General features: G+C 40.3%; 1 protein-coding gene across 1 annotated transcript in view; it reads right to left on the bottom strand.

Moving 5' to 3' along the window:
• PSMD1 (proteasome 26S subunit, non-ATPase 1) overlaps window positions 1-24,163 on the bottom strand; it is a 65,738-nt gene that overhangs the window by 3,200 nt on the left and 38,375 nt on the right. Inside the window, exons 17-22 of the mRNA XM_071437819.1 lie at window positions 18,768-18,882; window positions 16,793-16,909; window positions 9,310-9,412; window positions 5,170-5,339; window positions 3,960-4,052; window positions 2,843-2,935 (exon numbers count right to left, since the gene is read on the bottom strand). Coding sequence (XP_071293920.1) covers window positions 2,843-2,935; window positions 3,960-4,052; window positions 5,170-5,339; window positions 9,310-9,412; window positions 16,793-16,909; window positions 18,768-18,882 — 691 coding nt within the window. The remainder of the gene's footprint in view (window positions 1-2,842; window positions 2,936-3,959; window positions 4,053-5,169; window positions 5,340-9,309; window positions 9,413-16,792; window positions 16,910-18,767; window positions 18,883-24,163) is intronic.

Below are 24,163 nucleotides of genomic sequence, written 5' to 3'. Positions count from 1 at the left end.
TCAGCAGGGTAAGGTACAGTTAGGCAGCAATCCCACAGTGTGGTGAGAAACCATTCTTTTGCTGAGGAACATGCTAATATTTATCTATCAGCTGGCACAGAAAATGCCAGCGTGGATCTAAGTGCTCTTGACAAGGCAATGCCTCACTCTCAGCTGCAGATGAAAGCAAGTTCAGTAAGAGGTAGCAGTGAAACAGTTTAACCTCTGCTTTCCCTTTCTCCTACCTTTTCTCTAAACTCACTCACCACTTTTCGTCACAGCTGAAGATTCTTTAATATCATTACTGAGCATATGAAAATTGCCAAAAACTGCCCTTGTATTTTTGCAGCTATAAAGCTGTCACTGACATTTCACAGTACTGGCAGTGACAGCAGTTCACCCAAAATTACTCGACCTCAGCAACTCACTAGGGAATTACAGTGAATCCCTCCCTTATCAATTACTCAGCAGCTAGAGGCAAAAAACAGAAGGAAAAAAACCACTATCCTTTACATACTTCAAAAGGTGGGTCATTTTTTCCCTCTTGCTCAGAAACATTTGAGTAGCAAACAAAAAAAAAAAAAAAAAAACAAAAACAAAACAGAAAAGATGGGAACAACCACCAGGAAACTATTGGGAACACCACTGAATGCATGGCATGTCCTGTAACAGCAGACAGGGCTTTCTCTGGCACAGCAGCTGCTCATTGCTCTGCAGATCCCTTGGAAACTATGGATTACTAGTCACATAACAGGCATAAGAGGGAAACATGAAAGCAATGATACCTCTAAAACATTAGGACAATGGCAAAACACTCAGCTCAAACACAGCAGGTGGCAGCAAGCTCCCTGTTTACTATCCTTGCTTTTCTGCTCAATTCAGCCAAATAAATTTTTCAAAAATCTGGCCACACACAGACACAACATGTGAACCCCTTCTAATATACTGCTTCCTCTTAACACCTGCACTTAAATGTAGGTTGTAGCAATTTTAGAAGAAATATGCATCTATTCAGCACATTTTGCTTACTACATAGAACTGTAAGGAGAATTCAAAGAAAAGGCAATGTTTGGTGACAAGGAAACTTGACAAAGGAGAACAAAACCAAAACCCAGAGATTATACCTTGGATGTGTGAGACAATGAATTTTCTGGGCCAGCTGCATGACATTCAGTGCCTACAATGTGGTCACACCTATGTAGGTCTGGGAAGGTTATTTTACATACAGACATTTGATTTAATGCCACATGTGTGGGGTTTGTTAGACTAAAATTTAAATTAAAGAGGCCAAAAGGGAAAGCACCTGGGGGTGCTGGTTGCCAGTGGCTGAACATGAGGCAGTGTGTGCTCAGGTGGCCAAGAAAGTCAATGGCATTGTGGGTTGTGTCAGCAGCAGTGTGCACAGCAGGACCAGGGCAGGGACTGTCCCCTGTGCTTGGCACTGGTGAGGTGACACCTTGAACCCTGTGTCCAGTTTTGGGCCCCTCACTACAAGACATACATTGAGGTGCTGGAATGTGTCCAGAAAAGGGCAACAGATCTGGGGCATGACCTGTGAGGAGCATCTGAAGGAGCTGGAGGGGCTCAGCCTGGAGAAGAGAAAGCTCAATGGGGACCTTTTCACTGTCTACAACTCCCTGACAGGGGGTGGAGATAAGTGGGGGTCATTCCCCCAGGTAACAAGACACAGGACAAGAAGAAATGACCTCAGGTTGTGCCAGGGGAGGTTTAGGTGGGATATTAATAAGATTTTCTTCTTCAAAAAGGTTGTCAAGCACTTGAAGAGGCTGCCCAGGGGAGTGGTGGAGTCACCATCTTTGGTGGTATATAAAAGATGTGTAGATGTGACTCTTGGGGACATGGTTTGGTGGTGACATTGGCATTTCTGGGGTCAAGTTGGACTTAGAGGTCTTTCAAACCTAAAGAATTCTATGGGTCCACAATGCGCTTTCAGCTTACAGTTTTTCTTGGAATATTTCCATTTATGAGCAGGGCACAATTGAAAGGGTCTTTTGTCACCAAGAATTTTAGCTGCCATATGTTTTCCAAATTACAGCAACTACCAAAAATTCATTTCTCCATTACTCAGCTTGCTCCAGGATGACACATTATTCACAGATGAGGATGACAACTTCCAATGTCACGTCTATGAGCTGAAAGAAATCATCAGAGGACCAAAGCGATCACCATAACTACTGAGCAGCATATGGAACCTGTGCTCAAACCTCAGCTGGTTCTGAGCTGGGTATGGATAAATGTTTGGCATTTTGATAGATGGGCAAAGCACATAAGAGACTGCTGCCAAAAAGGTGAATGTTTCAAAAAAGGAGGTTAAGCATGTGCAAAACCAGAATGTTTAAACTCTTCAGTGCTCTCAAGGTGAATTAGACACAATCAAGCAGCTGCTACAACACTCCTTTTTAAAAGGTCAGAGGTCCCAAGGACATGAAATTACTAAACCTTTTCTGCATTAGCAAGAAAATTACTTGGATAAGAGAGAAGATTCCTCTGGGTCTAAAACCAGCAGGTAATGAAATAATACTCATAAGGTTTATGCAGTTAAAGGTGCATAAACCTGTCAAAACAAGCTTTTGCCATTCAGGAAGTCAGTTACTTAACAACACTGAGGAAGATTTATTTGTCAGAAATAACAGATTCACAATTAATAGGACCTCTTGCTTTTAACAGTGCACACACAGACTAAAGGTGCTAACCAGTGTCTGCAGCAATGTGTCAGTGCTTTGCTCATAACACAGGTTGCAAGAGGACAGAGATAAGTGGGTGTCAACTTTTCTGACACACCATCCACATTTATAAGGGTGGGGGGGGAAGAAGACATTTAAGTTTCAATGTGTGCACCCACCACTTCCATCTTTTCCTCTTCCTTCTTCTCTTTCTCCTTTTCCTTCTCTTTCTTCTTAGCTTTTGCAGTGATGGACAGCACAGCAGTGGAAACCTGAATATGGCAACAGATGAGGCATTCAGTGTGATCCAACATAGTATACTGAGTTTCAGCCCACCAGGCTTGAGTCTTTTGGGAACAAATGGCAGAAACTTTCTGAGAGGGTCAGGGAGCAACAGCATTTGTCACATTGCTGGTGAGAATAAATGGTGGGCTCTTGGCATATTTTAACTTTTGGCCAGGGAAGTTTAAAGAGAAAAGATTTGTCCAATTCACATCCTATTCAAAGGCAAGAAAACAGCTATAAGCAGTGAGCTTTGCCTTTCATCAGGGTTAATTTCTGGATTCCTTGGTGGCCTGGAAATCTGTCCTGTCCAGCAGTCAATTCTGGTAAGATGTTTTACAGTTTTCACACCATGTCATTCATCAGCATGACATGCCTGAGGTCTCCATTGCTCCACAATTGCTCCCTAAGGGCTGCTCTGCCTGCTGCCGTGCTCTGCTCAACAGCTTTTACCATCCTGTGCCAGGAGACAAATTGCTTCCACTATTGTCCCACTTGTGACCCCACAGGTCTCATCTTCTCCTTTTCAATACCGAGATATTCTCAGTGCCACACTCACCTTTTTGCAATCCATGGAGCTGACAGCAATTATTCTAGCACATGGGCCCACTGCTCCTTCCATATGGGACTATTTGAGAAATGTCTCACCTAATATTTTCAATGGTTGCACTGGAGCAGCATTTTGGAGCTCAAGTCACAGAACAGACCCTGCTGTGCTGGGTGCTGTACATACAAGTCAGTAGGGCATGGAAAGCAGTTTTTTTATTCAATACTTCTGCTTGACCACTTCAGACAAGGGAGGTTGCAGGAATTCAGTAGCAAAGCACTTGTATGCCACAATCATCAACAGTCCCAGGCACAGCAGGAAAATTTACCTAGAATTCTCTTTTGGAGACTACAGCACCTGCCAATTTTTCCTTTGCTCTTTAGATTCCCTAGTAGTACCACCAAAGTCAATGTTTATACTAGGAGGGAGAAGAGGTTAGTCTTTACACAGAAAGCCAGCTCAAATACCTTTTCTTTCTCCTTTTCCTTTGGTACCTCAAGAGGTGGTGGGTAGGCAAATGTGGACGGCTTACAGTTGGACTTGTACTGGACTTTCGGCATCTAAGACAAAGAGTTTAAAACAATGTTAGAAACTAGAAAAGCAGGGGAAAAATCCACAGCAGAATAATTACTTTAGCTTCATTTTCCTTCCAGCAGAGACAAACACAGATCCTCTAAAGAATACAAGCTTCCCCTTCTCCCTCTCCGGAAGCTGAGAAACTGTTATCAGTGGCAGTGGTTCAACTAGAACAATGTTATTTAATTATTCTATAATTTGACTCTGGCAAGCTCTCCTAGCCCTCTCCATACACTCTATCCTATTCACACCATGCTTTGTTTTCATTGCTTCAAAGCTTTTGTGGTTTTGATGTTGTTGCTGTGTTTGTGTGTATTAACACAAAATTGGTTTAAGATCTAAGTGAAGATCTGCTCTGTCAATGCACGCGAGGGCAAACCAAGCACTGACACTCCCTTCCTGCCAAAGGACCGTACATTTGGGGGCGAGTTACCAGTGATACACATTCTCTTACTCTTGGCTACTTAAGCAAGGGTAGAAAGCATCTTCTGATAGCCAATCCAAGTTCTTGAACACCCCCATGCTGTCACATCCAGAAGCTTTTTTCTGGAACTTCCTCGCTTAGTTTTTCAGCACAGGAGACACAGCATGGTACACAGCTTACAGGGGCTGTACCACAGCTGATAGCTGGAAGAACAGATGCACAAGAAAAGTGCAGTACCCATGGCTGCTCAGTTTAATGTTTAGTCCCCAAGGAATCCAAACAAATCCTCTTTTCCCACTGCTAGCTTTCCTAGGGGAGAACATCACATAATTTATCTGGGAGGCCGGGGGGGGCAACACACTTTTTAAAAAAATAACCCTGACCTTCAAGAGTGATAGTGGGGTGGCCTCTGCCAAAATACTCTAAATAGAGTTCCTTTCTTTTTAAGCTACTTTTAAGTAAAGAGGTCAGTGTCTGCTCTCTACATTTTTCTTGTTCCCATTCCCACCACCAGCTCTGCAATTTAAGCCTGTTTTTCAGATTTCTTCCAGGTAATTTGTGCCTTTTCTGGCCCAAACAAGTCGGAAACATGCAAAGAAAACCAGCAAATCAATGAACACGCCTTGCAGACCATTTGAATATTCCAAGCAACTTTTCAGTCTCTTCTTGTTACATACCTTCAGATCCTTGTTAAGGCCAATGACACAGGTTGGGGTGAACGCCAGTGACAGGAAGTGTGACAGAGGGAACCAGAACCAGAACTGGGTGAAGACCAAAACCCCCACCACAGAAGGCATGTGTGTATGTCCTGTCCTCGACTGCAGTGAAATGGTGACGTTATGGCCCCCTGTAAGGAATCATGAAAGTCAGTGAATTATTGATTCCTGGGTACTCCATAAAGACACCTGAGCAATGAATGTCAAACAGCTGCTGTCAAAGGCCTGCACAGGCCACAGTGCTGCCAGTTTCCTCCTCTGGAACACACTTCCTCCTTTATTGTGAGCTGAGCTTACTCAGTAAAACAGATGTACAGCACAGTGATCACACTGCTCCAAAGTACCCAAACAATCAGGGCATAGAGCCCTTCTTCCATGCTCATTTTGCCAGGATACAGGTTAGACAAAAGTACAGGCAGTGAGAGGGAGAGGAAAAGACAAACTTTTGCCATAAACAGTTTTAAAACATGGCATATAAATGATTCCCGAGATGAGGCTCAAGAGGAACACAGTACACATACAGCTGAGCACATAGAAACTTTTCTTTCTGTGACTGCCTCCCTGAACTATCAGTTATTCAGAAGAAATATGCCTAGGTTTTTATCTTACACCATCTCAGTAGAAAAAAAAATGTAAACAGCAGCAACTTCAGAAGTTGTTTCTAGACATTATCAATCTAAGCTGCACAGAGACAAGCTCCTGCAGCCTTTGCAGAAAAATTACATCTCTGCCAGACAACCAAGTCTTAGATTTGTACTTGCAAAGCAGAGACCCAAACAAGTCCCTATGTTGATGTAGTGCAGAAACATTGAGCTAGAAACAAAATTGAAAGACTAGACTTGCAGACAGAGTAAGAAAGTGTTAATCTGATCTTCTGTCTGCTGATAAACACAGTGCATTGAGTTGAAGAGGGCACCAGGCAAGTCCATTACCAAGTCCATTACCGCTGACAAGAGCTGGTGCAGGGAGGTTAACTTTGTTAAATCCCAAGCACCCGCTCCTCAGGCCACCTTATAGCTGAAACCCCCAAACTGGAGTAGCTTTTCCCAGGCTTGCACAAACAGCCACCTCGGGCAGGGCCAGACAGCAATGGAGCTGATTTTTAAAGACAAACAGAATTCTCTTCTGCTGCCAAAACTAATGAAAGCCCTAACTTGAAGCAGTACTGTCATCTTGGGCATCTGTCAGGGTTAGTTCAGCAGAAGCAGTGCAAGGTGGGACATTTTGATGCCCTCCTGCAGGATGTTCTGCCTACATTCTATCTCCTTCCTCTTCCTTTTGTGTAGCAATAGATCTCCTGCTGTTTGACAGGAAAACTCCTTCCTGCTAGGTCTTGAAGAAAGACAAAGATATGGCTCTGTCTTTTTCTACTGCTAGGTCTGCTCTGCTGCTTAGAACTCTCTCTGATAGCAATCTCTTGCCTTTTCATCTGAATTTGCCACAGCACGGTGGGGAGACTGCCTGAGGCCTTGTGCTATCCTTAAACATGTCAAGCAGAGCACGCTCAAATTTCTGGTCTTCTCCTCCATCTTTGCTTTGAACTTTATTTTACTGCATCACTTTGTAAGGACCAGGCCCTGGTTATCAGCAGATATTCTGAATCAAGCAGCCCAGTGAATGTTGCACAAGCAGCTTAATTGGACTTTATCAAACTTTTGCACTTTAATTTTCAGAATTTTAACCTATGATTCAGATAAAACCTAGAATTATCCAATCTCTGGAATTTCCTGAATGAGCAACAGATTTAATATTCAAAAGATGCTGTCATGCTACTTTTTTCTGCTGTTTTATACCCAGAAACAGTTCACCCTCACTCCCAGGATTTTGCAGGGAGCAGGAAAGGTGGGGAGACATAATACTGCACAATTGTGATTTATCTTCATGATTAAATGGCAGCCCTGACTGCCTGGAAGGGAACACATAACTTCTGGAATGTGTTCCAGATCTTTGGCTGGATGAATAAAAGCTGTAACATGATGCCTGGAAAAAAAATTCAAAAAACACTAAAGAAAAAATTTCAAGGATCCTTGTACTATAAGGTCCATCTCCCAAAATTCACACTGCCACTGGGGCAAGGGGCGTTTAGGGAAAAACCCCAAGCACTAAGTTAAATTTAGTGTCTACTTTTTTCTCATTTTATTAAAGTGTTGCTGCTGGGGTTTCTCAATGCCCCAGCAATGGCAAAGACCAAATTCTTCATTTCCACTTCAGTGCTTCCAAGGTACCCCACTCCTTCTATTAAACTACCAGCCTACGTGGCTGCCTCACTGTCAGAGCAAAAATCCCACGTCCAGCTCATCATTTCCCAGGCATACACTGGAAATCTTGCACTTCTAATCCAACCCTGTCATTGGAAGAAAATTGGGCTTTTTTCCTCACCCCACAAAAAAAAGACACAAAACGAAGTTCAATTGCCCCAGCTGTGGCAGATAACACAAAGAGTATTTTCCTCCTGGTAATAATTAAATTCTGTAACTCATTGTTTCAGATAAGCACTTCCAGTTGTATAAGAAGGATAAAAAGAATTTGTTCTTTTAGGAGGCTCTAATGAAAGTGGCAATAGGTTAAGAAAAGGAGTTCACAGCCTTCCCTGAGTCTCTCAGCAAGAAAAAGAGGTTAAGGTTGGCACAAATTCCCATAAAGTTTATTGTAACAGGACATTTCTGGTTTCCAAATCATTATACAATACATGGGTGACACAGGAGGCAAATAAGGTTTTAGTTGTATTTTTATGATTTAATCTTAAGGGTCAGAATTCGAAACAGGTCTTTACTGCTGAGAGAAAAATCCCAGAGCCAGCTAGTCCCTGACTTCCCAGGAACTGAGTGTGAGTATGGGAACAACCAAAAGTATTCTGAGAGTCTCATGCCAAGAACATTGCTCAGCCTAAGCTCCAGGAGGGGCACCAGGAGGCAGGAAGGTGGTGCCTGTTACTGAGCAGGCCTGGTCCTCTGTGACAGAGCAGCCTGACATGGCCAGCAGGGAAGCTTTTTAAACCTGATTCCATGCAGAAAGGAGCAGGCAGCACCACGTTCTTCTCCCCCATGGCACAGCCTGGAGGTGCAGGAATTTCATACAGACACCGCACCCGCTGCAGGCTGCTGTGCCTGTGCCACAGCACAGAGACAAATTCTGAGGCTCCTTTGCTTGTGGACTTCAGAACTAATCTTGATCTCAAGAGTACAGGAAAAACCAGCTTGTTTCTGCCTATTACAGGGGATAAGGAGGCACATGGCAAGAGAAGGCCTCAGCACAGGAGACCAGATGGGAGAAATTGTGTTTCAAAACTTACAAAAGAAGTGCCACTGACAGTCACAGCATTGTACAAATGCTACCTCAGCAGAAGGAAAAATTCAAAATGTTGTCTGTCCTCTTTGCTTACAGAAACTGTCCTTAATAGGCCCTGCAACTCAGCCCTTGTGAAATGCTGATGGCCTTAGAGAATCCTCTTCCTGACTCAACACTGAGTCATTAACATTCATGAAATGATGTTTTCTTTGCTAGAAAAAAGTAGCAGTAGGCTGTGAAACTAACTGGGTCTTCTGAAGAAACATTGATGCAGTTAACTGTGCTTCCTCCTTTGTGCAATCTCTTTTAATAATCATGAAAGTAGCAAAAACTAGTTATTAAAGACATATATATAAAAACTTATATATGATTTTAAAAACTGGTCATGTAAAGTTTTAACAGAAAAAGAAAAATATGAAGACTGGATACCATATGATTTCTGAATTTCTGGAGCAGATGATGATTTAGAAAAATAAAGCAGCAACCTACCATGCTATAATAAATCAACATTCAGCGTGACAAAACAGACTAAGAGAAGAAATATTGTATTTGTCCAGACTTCTGTACATAAATTCAGCCTCAATGACTGGGCTGAATCTCTCCTAGCAGAAACATGCTGATACAAGCTGAAACTACAAAACAGGGTTTATTTCTTTAAATAGCTAAAATTTTATGAAAACTGAGATTTCTTGCTACTATGACATGACAGGCATAAAACAAGCACCTTATCTCCTAAATTAAATTTGTTGTTACAGTGATTGCAACCAAACAAGTTTAAGAAATTTTAGCAGCTTTACATGTTTGAGGAATTACCTGCATCCAAAATGCCTTGTGCCAGGATTGCTCCAAATTTTGCCATAACATCATCATGCTTATCATTGATCACTTTGGAATAGAGCTGCCTGAACTGGCTGACCTGGTTAAAAATAATAAAAAGGGGAAAAAAAGAGAGAGATTATAAAACTGACTGCATGAGTCAAATTGTCCATCTTCAGTAGAAGCATCTTCAATTTCTGCACCCTACAATGACATTTGCATTTTCAACAGCTTTAGTCACTGGTATTACAAATCACCCCATTAATAATGAATTATAGAGATTTTCCCCATTTGAAGATATCCATATACTGATTTTAAAATATTCAGGATGGATGTGCATTTCCAAATCACATTTTGCAAACCTTATAGGAATACCCTTAGAATCTCTAGGGTGTCACTGGAATAAAAGATCAATTGATGAGTTTGTAGTAAGAACTATTATATGTTCTTATGTGACAGACACTGCACTTTAATAAATTTCCTCCATTTCCTATTGCTGAAAAGCAACAACTTTTTCCAATATTCCTACACAATATTTCTGCTGTACCAATAATGCCCCTATGATGCACCATCAGCAAATTTTGCTATTTCACTCCTACCTTTTAAGTGAAAATCATTAAAGAAAATATTTAATAAAGTAACAGTTTATGCCATGATATGTTCATCACAATATCTTAAGTACACAGTAAAGGAAACTGATAAATCTTTGCTTATGTTATCATTATTCCCTTGAACGGTTTCATCTTTCACTTTACCAAGTATTGAAGAGACAGAACTATACTGTCACATCCAGCAATATCCAGGGCTTCACCATAAATTAATAACTTATGTCTTTTAATATATGCAATGGAGCAACAATATAGCTCAAGTATAATTTTTCTAGCTGAAAAAACAGACCAGAAAATCCCAATCTGCAATCTCAAGCTTTGCAGAAAGCTTTCACACCTGTGAAAAAACATCCATTCATACAACTGAGTCAGTGAGAACTGTGTTGAGAATAACATTTTGTTAAACTGGGATTCATCAATGTAAAAAATAAACATTGAAACAGAATTAAGAGCTGTCTGAGGGGATGAATCACACTGCAGGGGTTTCTCAGCAAGGAACAAAATCAGATTGCCCTGTAAAAGCACATCTGAGCCAGGAGGTAATCCTGCAGCCAAGGCAATGCTAGCACTGCATTTCACGTGTGAATTTCTGACCAGTGGCAGTAAGAAGTTGAAACCAGACCTTTGAGATATTATGTCCAATATCTGGGGTGGAAATAAAAGACAGAGACCATCTCTCCAACCCATGAGCATTATACCCAAGAGCTGCAGCACTGCTTGGCAGCCCTGCACAGTTCAGAGTAAGACCATGCTTTCTGCAAAAGGGTTTTCAATGCAGGGTCACTTGTCACACCACTTAAAACACAGGTGTCCCAAATGAACAGACACTCTCTAGGTGACATCTTCCCTGCCTACACTCCTTCAGCCAGTAACCCAGTGATACTACTTGTCACCTCAACTCATTCAGCACTGATGGCATCTAACCCGACTGAGCCACTTTGTGATACCAGAAGACATTAACATTCATACAAGCAAGTCCTGTCCTGCTCAATAGGACTGCATTAAAATGGCTGTTTCACACCAATGGACAGTCTCATTACCATGAAGCACCAGACCAACAGCAGCAAAGCTGAACAAAACAACAATTCTCTGGAAGAGCAGCATGCATTTATTAGAACTGTCAGGGGAAAACAGCAGCTATTTCCATTTTTCCCCAAAGCCCAACAATTTGTGTGCTAATATTAGTTCTCCACTCACAATTCCTTTTTGCATTAAAATGTTTTTAGTTATTTTGCAATTATTAAAACTAAGAAAAATGAGCAACATGAATTATCAGGGCAGTCACACAGACAGATGTGTGGCAGGGAGATACTGCACACACAATGCAGGCTTTATTCTGGGTATTCAGATCAAACTCTGCTCTTGCTTCACTCCATTTATGCTTTTTCAAGCTCTCATGATTTTTATTTAGAAAAGCTTACACCGAGGTTTACATGTTCCGTGTAAATGGTTTGCTTCTTACATGTGACCTCTTTGTACACTGGAAAAACACCTTAGTTTGCATTTGCAGCCTGGAACAGGGCCTCAAAGGCAGCTACATGCAGACCAGGTGAACCTAAGCCTTCAGGTATTGTTTGGAACAGACACACTGGGAAACAGAAGTAACAGGTAAAACTATTTGTTGAGCTGAGCAGCAGAATTCCAGTGCCTCTGTTTAGAGAACATCATTCCCTTGACTCTGGGCTCAGCCTCTGGTTTTGGAATATTTATGAAAACAGACATATGTTACAAAGCTCATTTGGTGGACTGTAATCCAGAATTTACACTGTAATCAAATCTTCAGAGAACTAAACCCTGGGTGGAGTGAGAAGGCATTCAGCAGAACTGCTGATGTTCACACTGGTGTCTGAACTGACAAAGCAGCCTTGGAACAGAGGGTAGGAACACCTCACTTGGGAAGGTGAGAGAGGGCTAGAAAGGGAAACCATCCACCTCCCTGGTCATGGTGCACTGCCTCTGTGAAAACCCCTTCCTTAGTACACCTTCCTCAGCTCCTACTCACATGTGCATTGACAGAGCACATGAACAGAACACCCAGTCAACAAGCCCACCAGGAACCTGCCAGCTTTGGCACCAGGACCCCGTGCAGGGCAGAGAGGTGTCTGAGACACTGACAAGGGACCAAGGACAGAAACCTGGCTGCTCCAGCTGAGCACATCGACTGCCACCTCTCCAGGTGACAGGGACAGGTTACAGCAGATCAGCTGAAAGCAGGCATTCAGTGAACAAGCAATGAACAGCTGCAGTAAGAAACAGTCCTCATGCCATCTCTCATAAAAATAATCAATTCCATCTCAAGAGCATTCTGTGTTCATATAAGTTCTGCATACCTGTGCATTGTGAGCCATGGATCACTGCCAGGCCTGGAAAATGCATTAAGCAAGTGTGCCCTTTCCAGAGTTTAAAGTCAATGGAAGCAAAATTGTTCTATGAAAGGGTGAGAGACTATCCAGACTTAGGGGCCAGGCCAACCCAGCCCAAGGATTGAGACCAAAGGTCTCAAGACTCAAATGCATAATAGGCCCTCACGCTTGTTCAGGCTGTTCCTACAAAGCAAATGCTTTACAGGAATGGGAATTTTGACTGGATCAGGTCCCAGATGAAAACATTCCTTGCTGCAGGGGAAAGCCTGCTTTGGCAGCTCTGGCTGCAGCAGTTCAGGAAAGTATTAACCTCACATGGAGCCAATGCTTCTCTATTGGGAGAAGGTGCTGGGGCACTCACCTCCTACAAAATGGAGCAAGATGTCAACAGCCAGCCATTTCTTAAGCTGTTGAAGCAAAACCTGCCAGAGTTTGTCTAGTAAAGCCCTTTTATCTGCTATTATTTTTCCTTCAAACCACAGCAACAAGCACAACCCAAACTACTGTGTAAGTTTATTTAATATGCCATGAAACCCACAAGCTTTGTTTCTCCCTTGAAATCTTCAAGCACTTCAAAAATTCTACAGCATTTGGAAATGCTACCTAGAAATTTATTTGGGCAGCTTCCAGGAGGAACACTAAAATATAGACAATGACTCATTTCATCTTTCTAACAAAACACACACCCCATTCTGATAACTAGTGCTGGCCAAAATGGCATGGCAGTGAGTTCAAATGAAGCCAAACACAGAACCTTGGAAACAGTGAGGAAACAACAGAGACTTTGAGATATGAGAACATTACAACACCATTTCCTACCACCAAGGGCTGTCATTTATCAGGCTATTTATCACTTCTCCCTCCACCAGTCAATATTCATGCACATGAAGCCCAGGAGATTGTCAAGAACAAGATTTTATAAACAGTTAATTACAGGAAATATTGGCAGGTGATTTGCACAATGCTTCTGGCAAATTCAAGCTCTTAAGCACAAGAGCATTAATAAAATCTAATAAAATAGGTTTTAAACTGTTTGCATGTTGAGTCTATCTTCTTCAAAAGATGAAGTTACTCTCCATACACTTGCCCTTTTGAAGGAGTGTACAGAAGCATCTCACAGCAGAGGGCTTTCATAAAGTAAAGGTGCTACCAGAATATTGCAAAATCATTCTTGCACCCTAGCAAGACCTAGCATTTCATCTAAATGGGGGGAAAAATCCCAACAGCAATCTGGTCCTGGTTTCTTCACATCTTAAAGACAACAGGCCAATATGATTGAAGGAAGATGGAGAAAAAGGCCATTATGACTGAAGGAGGATGGAGGAAAAGGCTTGACCTTATTTATTATTTTCTCATTTTGCCAAGATGACTATCCTAACACAAAACCAGGAATTAAATTTACTTTTTCAAGTAGTTCAACACCTAGTTTGTCTCCAAAACTGCTGACTTCATTGCCCTGCAAGTCACAAACATATCCTGAAGTTGTCATTGATTTCTGTTATGATGACCTCATCACATCTGTAACTTTGGATTCCATTTCATAAAATAAACTTCTTAATATTTTATATCTGGTACTAATATGGTTCTTAAATCTACCAACAGAGGTCAGGAAAAATCACATTGGCTGCACATGGAGGAACTGGTCTCAATTCCAAAGAGACCAAACCACCTTTACTCAACACCTGCTATGCCTTTTTGGCCCTTAAGCAACCTGCAAGTCCAAGGAGTTAATGTAATTACAATTCTTTATTTCACAATTCAATCCTTTATTTAAACTATTAAAATTTAAATTTTTTTGAATTATTCATTTAAACAAAGATTGAGCACAACAAAGAGGAGGACAAACACAAAGGGAAGATCACAATGAAGTTAATTCAAAGGCATACATCTACCCTTTTCTCACAATAAAAATGGCTTTTTTTAAACCAAAATACTTTGATTCTTAAATCTCTGTTTATTCCTGGCATTTTGGTGTTGCAATGCTCAGCTCTCAAAACTCTGACAACATTTTACTCCCAAAAACATCTTGAACTATTTAAGGAAGATTATTTGCTACCATCTTTCCCAAATGATCAGCAGAGAACTGAAACTATTTCTAACCCAAAGCTCACTAATAAAAATAAGTAAACTGAAAAAAATATATCAAATCCCAGGAGAGATAAACTGAGCAGCAATGACAGGAAGCTGGCCAGGCTCTATGACACAGTGTTTTTTAAAATCACCATCTCTCACATGCAAAGCATCACCAGGTATTTAGAAGCATGAGATGATGATATATAAACTTTAGCTTCTCTGTAGCCCCATCAAGACTCTACAGCTTGTGGGATACAAAAATCACCACACTGCTCTTCCTAGGTGCTTATTCAGCAATGCAAATACCCACATCCATCAAGTCAGGCCCTTTGGCACACAGTGTCCAGCATGTCACTCAGGAATCTAATCAGATCAAAATATGTCCTGGCAATCTAAAAATGGCTCCTTTTCTGAAGAACTTCACCACTTCACATCAGAGTTAAGTAATTTTTTTTCAGATTGGCAGTGATCTCCAAAAAGTTTCCCATGGATAATAAATAAATTAATTGGAAGCATATATCTCAAAATATTTACTTTTGAGCAAGAAACAATAATGGTTATAACCAACTTTTGGGGTATTTATAAAAAGCAAAATTGTTGTATTCTGTGTTTAGTTCCTGAACTGGCAGAATATTTCAGGTATTTTTTATTAATTTTTAATCTGGAACTTTGTTTCTGTTTGTTTTTTAATATCTGTAGTGCTTCTATGACCAGACAATGAATTGCCTCCTGTATCTATATCAGGCAACAATTTGGCATTAAGGTGTTTCAGTTTCTGGCCCCATTTCTAAACAAGCCACTGACTCCCAAACTATACATCTCATCCTGTATTTGCTGGCCAACTATTTTAACCACTCTTTTATCAAGCAGAAGTATCACACATGACTTGGAAGTCAAGTTTTGCAGGCCTCTTTGGGAAAAGAGATCTGCCTTATTACACGCCTCAAATAATCAATGTTTTCACTAGCTATTTTCCTACCCACGTTTTTCTTTAGGACAAACAGAGTCTTTCACCTATCATCTCAAAAAGCCAGAAACTCCAACAAGCAGACTCAGCAAGTGATTCATGTTTTAGGAAGGCTGACTGATTCAGAGCAGACTGCAATTCCCATCCCAAGAGGATTAGGGTGCTTTGCAAATTAAAATGAATCAATCCTCATAATGTCCTTTCATAAATAAATCATTAATTCTTTCTGCTGGGAAACTGAGGCACAGGAGAGCTATATAATTTTCCCAGTACTAGAGCAACACAAAATGATTAAACCTGATCTCCTATACTGAGGCCTGGCATTCCAGGAACAAACAATAAAAACAACCAAGGAACAAACAATAAAAACAACAATTAATTTCTTTCCACAGAGAGATAATTCAACTTCACATTACAGAAGCTTTGTATCTTGGAGGACAGGGGAATCTAACAAAAGTCTAGTGTTCTCCACTGGCTTATTCAAGTGAACTACTATTCTTGGCTTATTCACTTGAACTAGAATTCTGATAATATAAACAACATTCCCAGATTCTGGTCAGTGAAAACTAACATTTTTCTTTCTTAAAAAAAAAAAATAATTCAAAGGAACAAACTGTCTGCCAGCAAATTTTCATGTTCCGTGACTTAGAAATACCCAAACACCTGCATTTGTAGATCTCCTCTGACTTTCCCAAGTAAAATCTGCCACTGGACAGAGGCTTTTTTCCTTCTTCTCATCCAAATGCAGTAAAAAGGTGTCTGTTTTTATCACAGTTCAGTTTCTAAAATGACATCAATAAAAGCAACCAATATGCAGCAGATGAGTAGCAAAGTACCAGCTACTGCTCTGCCTCAGCACTCACCAGAGCAGGTGAAATGTGGAACCTCAGAGCTTCTCCAATGTGGACTTTTAGTCTGTACAAATGTTTGCATATCATCACCTGTCACACACTCACAGGGAACCTACTTTTAAAAGCTAAACATAGCATATGGAACCTTTTTCACCTTATGAGCAGAAAACTCCATTAAAATATGGAGTATTTGTTATGAACTCACTAAGCCAGTTCTGAAAGTTCTGAAGTTGTTTCACCTGAACTACAAAGGAAACACTGCTGTAACAGAACCTCTCTGCATGGTGACCACATCCAAAACTAAGCTTTACTATCATCAAAACCAATGTCTTTACAGACACTTTCCTATCATTACATGATGCTTTGAGAGCTTTTAAGAAAGAGCATTTATTCTTGTAGTGCCCAGGGTTAGAATGCTGCCATCCATCAGGCATGTTCCTATCATTCAGAGCACACACTCTGATCCAAGCAGGAGCTTCCCACTGTACATTCAGCTCTGGCTCTTTACAAGACATGTGCAGTCTCTTGCTTACATGCTTATGTGCAATGCCAGGCACTAAAGATTTGGCATCCAAGACAATTTCCCACCTAAGAGGCACGTGAGGTGTGACATGCTACCTTTGGGCAGGTGATCTCAGTCTGCTGGATCATGATAAGGGCAGATGCAATCAGAGCTCCTTGACGCACGTAGTTCACAGGATCATTTGTCATTGGCTCAAGCAAATTGATTGCTTCCTAAAAGAAATGAAGAAATACACAGTCATAGAGTTAATACTACTATTTTTAGAATGCCAGGATTCAATTCTCCAATGAAAGGTTATCAGATTGATGCTATCAGATATACTTTAAAAAATGTTTTGCCTGTTCTTGGCAAATGAAGCAGAAATCGGTATTACTGTAGATTTTAATCTAAAAATTGTGAAGAAAAAGTAAAGAAACACTGAAAACAAGTGATCGATGGATGGAACAAGATCTACCTGCAGAAACAGGGCAACAGCTAAACAACAGGTATAAGCAACAGATGCATTCATCACATTAGCTTCCAAATTCTTTGCCTTACACTTTATTGTTAGAACCTGTAGCATTTAGCATCTTTTAAGTAATCTCTTGTTCAGAGTGTCCTTCTGTCCATACTTCAGCTGAGGATGAGCAAATGTAGCTGAGTGCAGAGTGCAAGAGATTCCCAGTTCAGATCACTCTTGGTGTTACTTCCATTAGGTAAGGCTTTTAAAAACAAGTTAATTTTATACAGAACATTATTTCAAAGAACCACTTCTAAAATAACATCATGCCTTCATTAAGACTGCTTTTGCCATCTGAGCTATGTTGGAGGCTGTACTTCTTCACCTGAAGGTGACTCATTCACTCTTTGGCAAGCATTCAGTACCATGGATGAAACACCCACTATGACAAAAAGCTGAACTTTCTGATCTCCAAAACTGAATCTATTTGGGCCTTCAAAACCTACTAATAGAAACTCTGGAAGACATGTTTCTGTGTAATCAGATGGTTTAGGTCATCATACAATGTATCTGGAAATAAAACAAGACTCATTCTTGCGACTAAAAGCATTTCCACTTAAATAAACTTGTCAGATGCAGCAGGTTAAAAATAACCAACTCCTTGATTCCACCTTCCACTTGAGAATAAAGCGACCTGGATAAAAATAGGACTCTGAGATCTGCTTTCAAATCTGCATGCTTGAGCTACTAAAGATGGCAGGCAGTGCACGTCAGCATTCTGTGCTTTTGGCAGCACCAGCGACACTCGGGAGCGCTCACGCAAGAGCCACAGACCAAATGTTTAATACTGGAAGAGATGAGACAGATAAGCAAGAGATTTATCAAAGACTCAGAAGCATGACATATTACTTTGTCTGTGCACCTGTTCTGAAACTGTATTTCTGTACCACTACAGATTATTATACATATGTGGGAGAAGCAGAGGGAGGTTATTCCCAAGTTGACTTGCTGCTTGTTCCAATGAGTGCTCACTTCCCTCAGCAGAAGCAGGAATCCTACTATAAATGGTCTGTTACCATCCATGAGAATTAACCCTCACTGATACTTATAAAGTGAGAATACATAAAATGTACTGGTTGTTAATTACACTCCTGAAACTACAATATATTTAATTTAATTTCATTGCACTTGGCTTTACTACATGGATTTTCCATGAATTGTGTCTCACAGGAAAGATGAAAAGAGCTAGAAGGTAAGCAAAACACCTGCTGTTTTTCTGTCACTGGCACTCCAAGGGCAAAAGAATATTGATTTTGGAGTACTGAACATACATTTAAAGTTCAGTGGCAACTTGACAGTAAGAAAACTCTAAGAAAAGTTTTGAAGACAAAATTCCAAGAATGTAGCAGTAATGTATAAAAAAAAATCTAATTTACCTATTCTGCACAAGCAGGAAAAGAAACTCTATGCCTAGAAAAGTTAAAGAATTTAAAGTAGTGCTGTACTCCAGCTGGCTGGTAGTGTACATGTGTGAGAAATCCATCTGCATGTGTGATGTGTGCACACAATGTGTCTGTCACAGGAGGGAGCAGGAACAGTCTTGGCCACAGATGGTTCTTTGTGGCCCTCACCTTGTTTCCAGTGCCTGCACAGCAGATCCCCAAAGCCATGGCAGCCCCATAACGCACGTGGGGATTGTAGCTCTCTGACAGCAAAGAAACCACACTCGGACACTGCTCTGGAGTCCTAGAGAAAGGCAAAAACAGAATATTGTTTATTATTAGTGTTCTTCAAAATATGGTATTGTGCTTTAAAATATGGTGACTTCACTCTGTTCATACCTGAAAATTTCAAATTGTTCTTCCACACTGTATGTTTTTTCATTTCTCAAAACTTAACCAGAGGGGAGGAATAAATGGGCTAAGAGAACAGATTAATAAACCCATTAATAAACTTCCCTATCACTGCAGATAATCACACACAGTTCCTACTACTGAAGCCTTCCTTAGTGCTTATTTTCTGCCTTTAAAAGATCACCCAGCAGAATGATGCATCTATTGAGGCTGAAGTCTTTATCTCCAGAAATCATGCCTTTTTGACAGGCTTTCCATCAGCAGAGGTTTACCCTCCACGAGACACACACAGTACTAAATTTCCCATCAGCAGACACAAAACTCACCTCCAGCATTCAATCAGCCTTCAAGGCTGGTGGGTCCCAAACTCCCTTTTGCAATCATGGTTTCTGCCAACCCCTCCTCACTCCCACCTACTGCTGTAAATCACAGCACAGGAGGAAGTGCTGATACAACACACACTTCCCATCAGTTTATGAGCAATGTCTACTGCTGCCTCCTTACAGTGTCATGCTGGGACTGTTGCTGCCTTTTAAGAGATCTAAAATGAGCATATATGCTCTATGCCTCACCAGCTGGGAACCAGTGTCCTGCTGGTCACTACAGCAACAAAACTTCCAGCCCAGTGCTGGAAGATGAAAGAGAGCCTTAATTTCCCACAGCCAGAAGCATATGTTGCTCATGCAAACAGATTTGTAAATATTGAGTATTTCTGGAATAGTGCAGAACTCATGGGTGTTAATATATTGATTTCCTACCTGTCTTTGTGGTCACATTTATCCCTGGTTTAATTTTAATGCCACACAAACCACTCCATAATATCAAATACTGCCAATTTCAGCATACTGAGTCTCATGGCATGATGAACAGAAGAGCAATGCAGGAATGCAGTTGGAAGGTAAAAGCTCATGAAGAAGAAAGATGTAAAACTATAAATTGTAAGTGATTTCATTATATCTGTTTGTAGAGTGAACATCATCTGGCTCTTCACGCTATCTCACTGTGTCTTGCAGCCCAGACTAGCATTTAAATTGTCACATTCACAATCCTATAAGCAGTCTTGCAAGCCATTTACTTCTGCTGTAAACTGATTTCAGACTAAAGTGTACCTAGGAAGAAGGCAAGAGCACATCAGTTTTAGCTTCCTTTTTTACATTTGCTACACTGAAAGATGGAGGGTGGAGGGTGGCAGCAGTACCTGTCAAAGCACTCAACAACTCAAGAGAGAGAAAAACCATAAAATATACTCCAGCATGGGTTTTATTTAAATGAATAGCTGAATCATAGAAAACAGTAATGAAAAAGACTTTGAGCAATAATCTAGTTCATTCTCTTCTTTCATTGTGATGGGGGACAGAAGACATATAATGACACACTCATACTTCAGTTATAATCTACACACATAATCAATTAATTTCTACTCTAGCTATTCCCATTTCAACACTTTCCCATGGTCTCCTCTGACAACTGGTCCTGAACTCCTCTTTGCACTCCTCTCTCCTACTCCAGCTGACCACACAGGCAGCACCACCACACAGGCTCCTCATGGAGCTACTCATAAGGACATGGCTCAGCAGTAATGGCAGCAAGCACCCACATCTTCCCCCAGGCACCACTTCCATCCGAGTCTTCCCAAAGAATCCACATGGGGAAAGAATCCCACCTACAACATCACCTTACAACCCCCCTGGCCTTCAACAGCAGCAAAAAAACCAAACCCACAAGAGAGAAGGAAACACCAAGCTGCTGGAAACTGCTGCCTCTAAGATGAAGCCATGATCACAAATGTTAAGAAAGGGAGAAAAGCTGGGCAACAGAACAATTCTGTCATGCCCTATGAGTGAAGACAACAAACTAAAAGACGCATTTAAAAATACCTATCAGTCTCTTGCTCCAATAACAGCTTAGACAATGTTTTTTAAAAAATGAGCTGATGTGGAGACCAGGAGACACGTATCCTATAATAAATGAGGCCAACATTCAACTGCAGAGAAGACTTTGGCTCTTGCACAAAGACCCTTAACACCTTTGTGTTTGTCTTTCTTCAGATAATGTTAAACAGGCAGATTGTGAGCCAAAGAAGAGAAAAACACTTTCTGGCAAAGATGTGATTATGCACTCTGAGGCATTAATCATTAAATTCCTGTTCAGAAAACTGGATTTTATAGAATCACTAACTTGGACACATATTTGTGTCCACAGGCTCAGAAGTTCTAACATTTTTTATTATAAAAATCAGGATTAATGTACACCAATTGTTTTTTGAATTCTTGGCCAGACTTAATTTATTTGTGGCGATTATTTGAAATACTTTTATCTCAAATCTATCCATAAAATGGTCAAACATTTTGACAGGAGGCCTTCCATAAATCCACTTTGGGAGTTGCAGCAACTTAATGGGTCCCACCATTTTCCTCAGTTTTCTCAAAACCTAAATCTTCAAAAAATGTCTTCTCACTTAAGAGAGATCTAGAAGGCAGATCAAAAAGTGGGAAAGAGTCTTGCAAAAGTGTGTATTGGAGGAACAGGACCCCAGTGCACAAAAGCATTGTTGATATCAATGCTTAAGCAGTAACATTTGTTTACTCCTTTAGTGCTGAGATGTTTGTAATTACAAAGTCCTACACAGTGTTGCCAAAGGTCAGCCCATATAAACCCTAACCCACACTCCATAAAATTTATAAAACCCAAAACAATTTTGTCAAGTGATCAAAAGAAAAGTTTAAAAGCCCTCATAAGCAGTCCCAGGCTGCAACTGTGCTCCCATGGGTATTACTTCCATCTGGTAATCCAGTTGGGGACTATGTTTAAAACATGACCATGTTCTCCTTCCCCTGGCCCTTCACTGGGAATACACACTGGTGGAAGATGGAGAGAAATAATGAAGAGTGTGAGAAATCTTAATAACACTCCTAAAAAAGAGAAATGGTTTGTCACAGCTCACACTCAGCAACCCGCTACTCCTACTCAGTCCTAATGCAGATATCTGTCATTACCGCAAGTTAAACACAGAAAATAACACCACATGAAATACCAGAATAACATTTGGAGATTCAGTGGGTGGACATTTTATCTCCAGACACAAATTTTTTCTCCCCTCTTTAAAGTCACAGTAAAAATTCTAAGCCTGGAGTAGATTAAATATATTTTGAGGACAGAAGAAATGTACCATAGTCCTCTGGCATGACCTTCCCATAACACAGTCCAGTAATTTCATCTTAAAATTCCTATATTAAAGCCTAAGGCATGTCTCAAAACTGGACTGTGTATCTTAGAAAGATATGCAATGTCTATTTTTGAAAACCAAATTATCTTTAATGCACTGGTTCCTTCCTTTTTTCCTAACACTGGTTTTACTCAAGCAGTGTGCTTTTGCAATTACACTTTACTACAACAGCAAAATGATGACAAAAAAATGGCCCAATTATTTTCTTCATTTTATCTGAAAATTGCTCAGCTGCTCCTACATAAGCCATGAAACCACAGACGTCAGTGAACCCAGACCTGTACACAAAAAAAACCAACATCATAACTAGCTTCAACTTTGTTCTGTTACCAGGAAACTAAATGAATAAAGAAGCCAAAAATCTCAAGAAGTTTCTTCCAGGGGACTTCAACAGTGTAGTCAGCTACAGTTTTGTTTCCACCCTACATCAGGATCAGTTTTACTGTTGTGATAAATTGGCTGCAGATGAAGGACTTCCTCCAAGCTTGGTTTGTTTCAGAAGTCAAACAAAATCATAAAGAAAAATAAAGATGCACCAAGACAGCAATAAGAGATTCTCAGCAAAACATAACAGCTGGCATTTTATTAGTTTTACTCATCAACTAGTTGCTCTTGAAACCTCTGCAAGAAACAAACACCCTACACTATGGATTTTGAATCTTCCCAGAAACTAGAACCAGTGAAAACAGAGAGGAGCTGCCTGACTCCGGCCCAACTGCCTTAGTCTCAATTCTGAACTCCTTTCTGGGGCTGTTATTTCTTGCATATATATATAAGGACATATATATATTAAAAAAATGCCATATTCTCTCCATAAAAAGCTGAAACTTAGCTTCTAAGTAGTCTAGAATTTCTGAGGAACCAAAGATAATTTTGAATTCTTCATTACTTCCAAAGAGAGATGAAAGAAAACCTTTCTTAAGCCTCCAGTGCAAAAAATAACAGAATGAAAACCAGATGTTGATTGTTAACACAGACTAATATGAAAAAAACCCACCCAGGTCAGCTGGACACAGAAGGTGGTCAGATTCTCTTTCTATCCATGGTGTTGACCTAAACTGTTTTTTTTCTGAAAGTCTTTACAATTGCAGTATCTGCAAATATTGTATTTCTCATTAGGCTTTGCCTTCAAGAGCCCTGTTGGGCTACTGAAAGTTGAGGATCACAGTGAGCTACATGGCTCTTAACAATCCACTGTAATCTTTTTTCCCCAGGAGGCATGCAACAAGATAAACTAAAAGCTCAGACTGCCATATCTTGGAGCACATTCCACTTCAAGTGTCTTAGATCAGAGACCAGTTAAAACCCCATCCTTTGAGTAGCTTATCTCCAATCCTGTAAGCTGCACATCTTCAAGGTTAATGCGTTACTGCCATTTTTCTTTATATTTCAGCAATTTTTATACCTGAAATTGTATATATGTAAATATATGGTAGCATCAGTAAGTAAAGATACAGAATACTGAAAAAACCCATCACACTGGTCTCATGATTGAGGCTAAAAATGGAAGCATCTGAAGCATCACTAACATGCACTTATATTTTAGTCTAAATATTTAAGGACTATACAACTCATTGAAAAATGAAACATCAGAGAATTGAAGAACAATGTCAAATATATCTTCTAAATTCCTCATTAAGTGTCCTCAGTCATATTTCAAAAGATTCTAAATATTTATAACTTTTTTAAACTATTGGTCATGAATTAATCATTTTATACAGAACTATTTTCACAAGTTGTTTTAGTGGTGCAGTGGCAATTAAAAAAAAAAAAAGCTTAACAGAAGTTTCATTTCATCCATGAATGAGTTAACGAAGGAGAAATGCAGATATTAACTGCACAGTTTGTGGTCATTTCTGAAGGAGGGGATGTGCAACAGAAAGGGAAATATATAGAAAACAGAAAACTTGCAGAGAAAAATGCAACAAACTGCTATATTCAGTGTAGA

This window comes from Agelaius tricolor, unplaced genomic scaffold (genome assembly GCF_023055355.1).
Source record: "Agelaius tricolor isolate 1412-34295 unplaced genomic scaffold, bAgeTri1.0.p SCAF_12, whole genome shotgun sequence".
Lineage (NCBI taxonomy): Eukaryota > Metazoa > Chordata > Aves > Passeriformes > Icteridae > Agelaius > Agelaius tricolor.
Note: the sequence above shows the minus strand (reverse complement) of the source record. Positions and strands in the feature narration are given on the sequence as shown.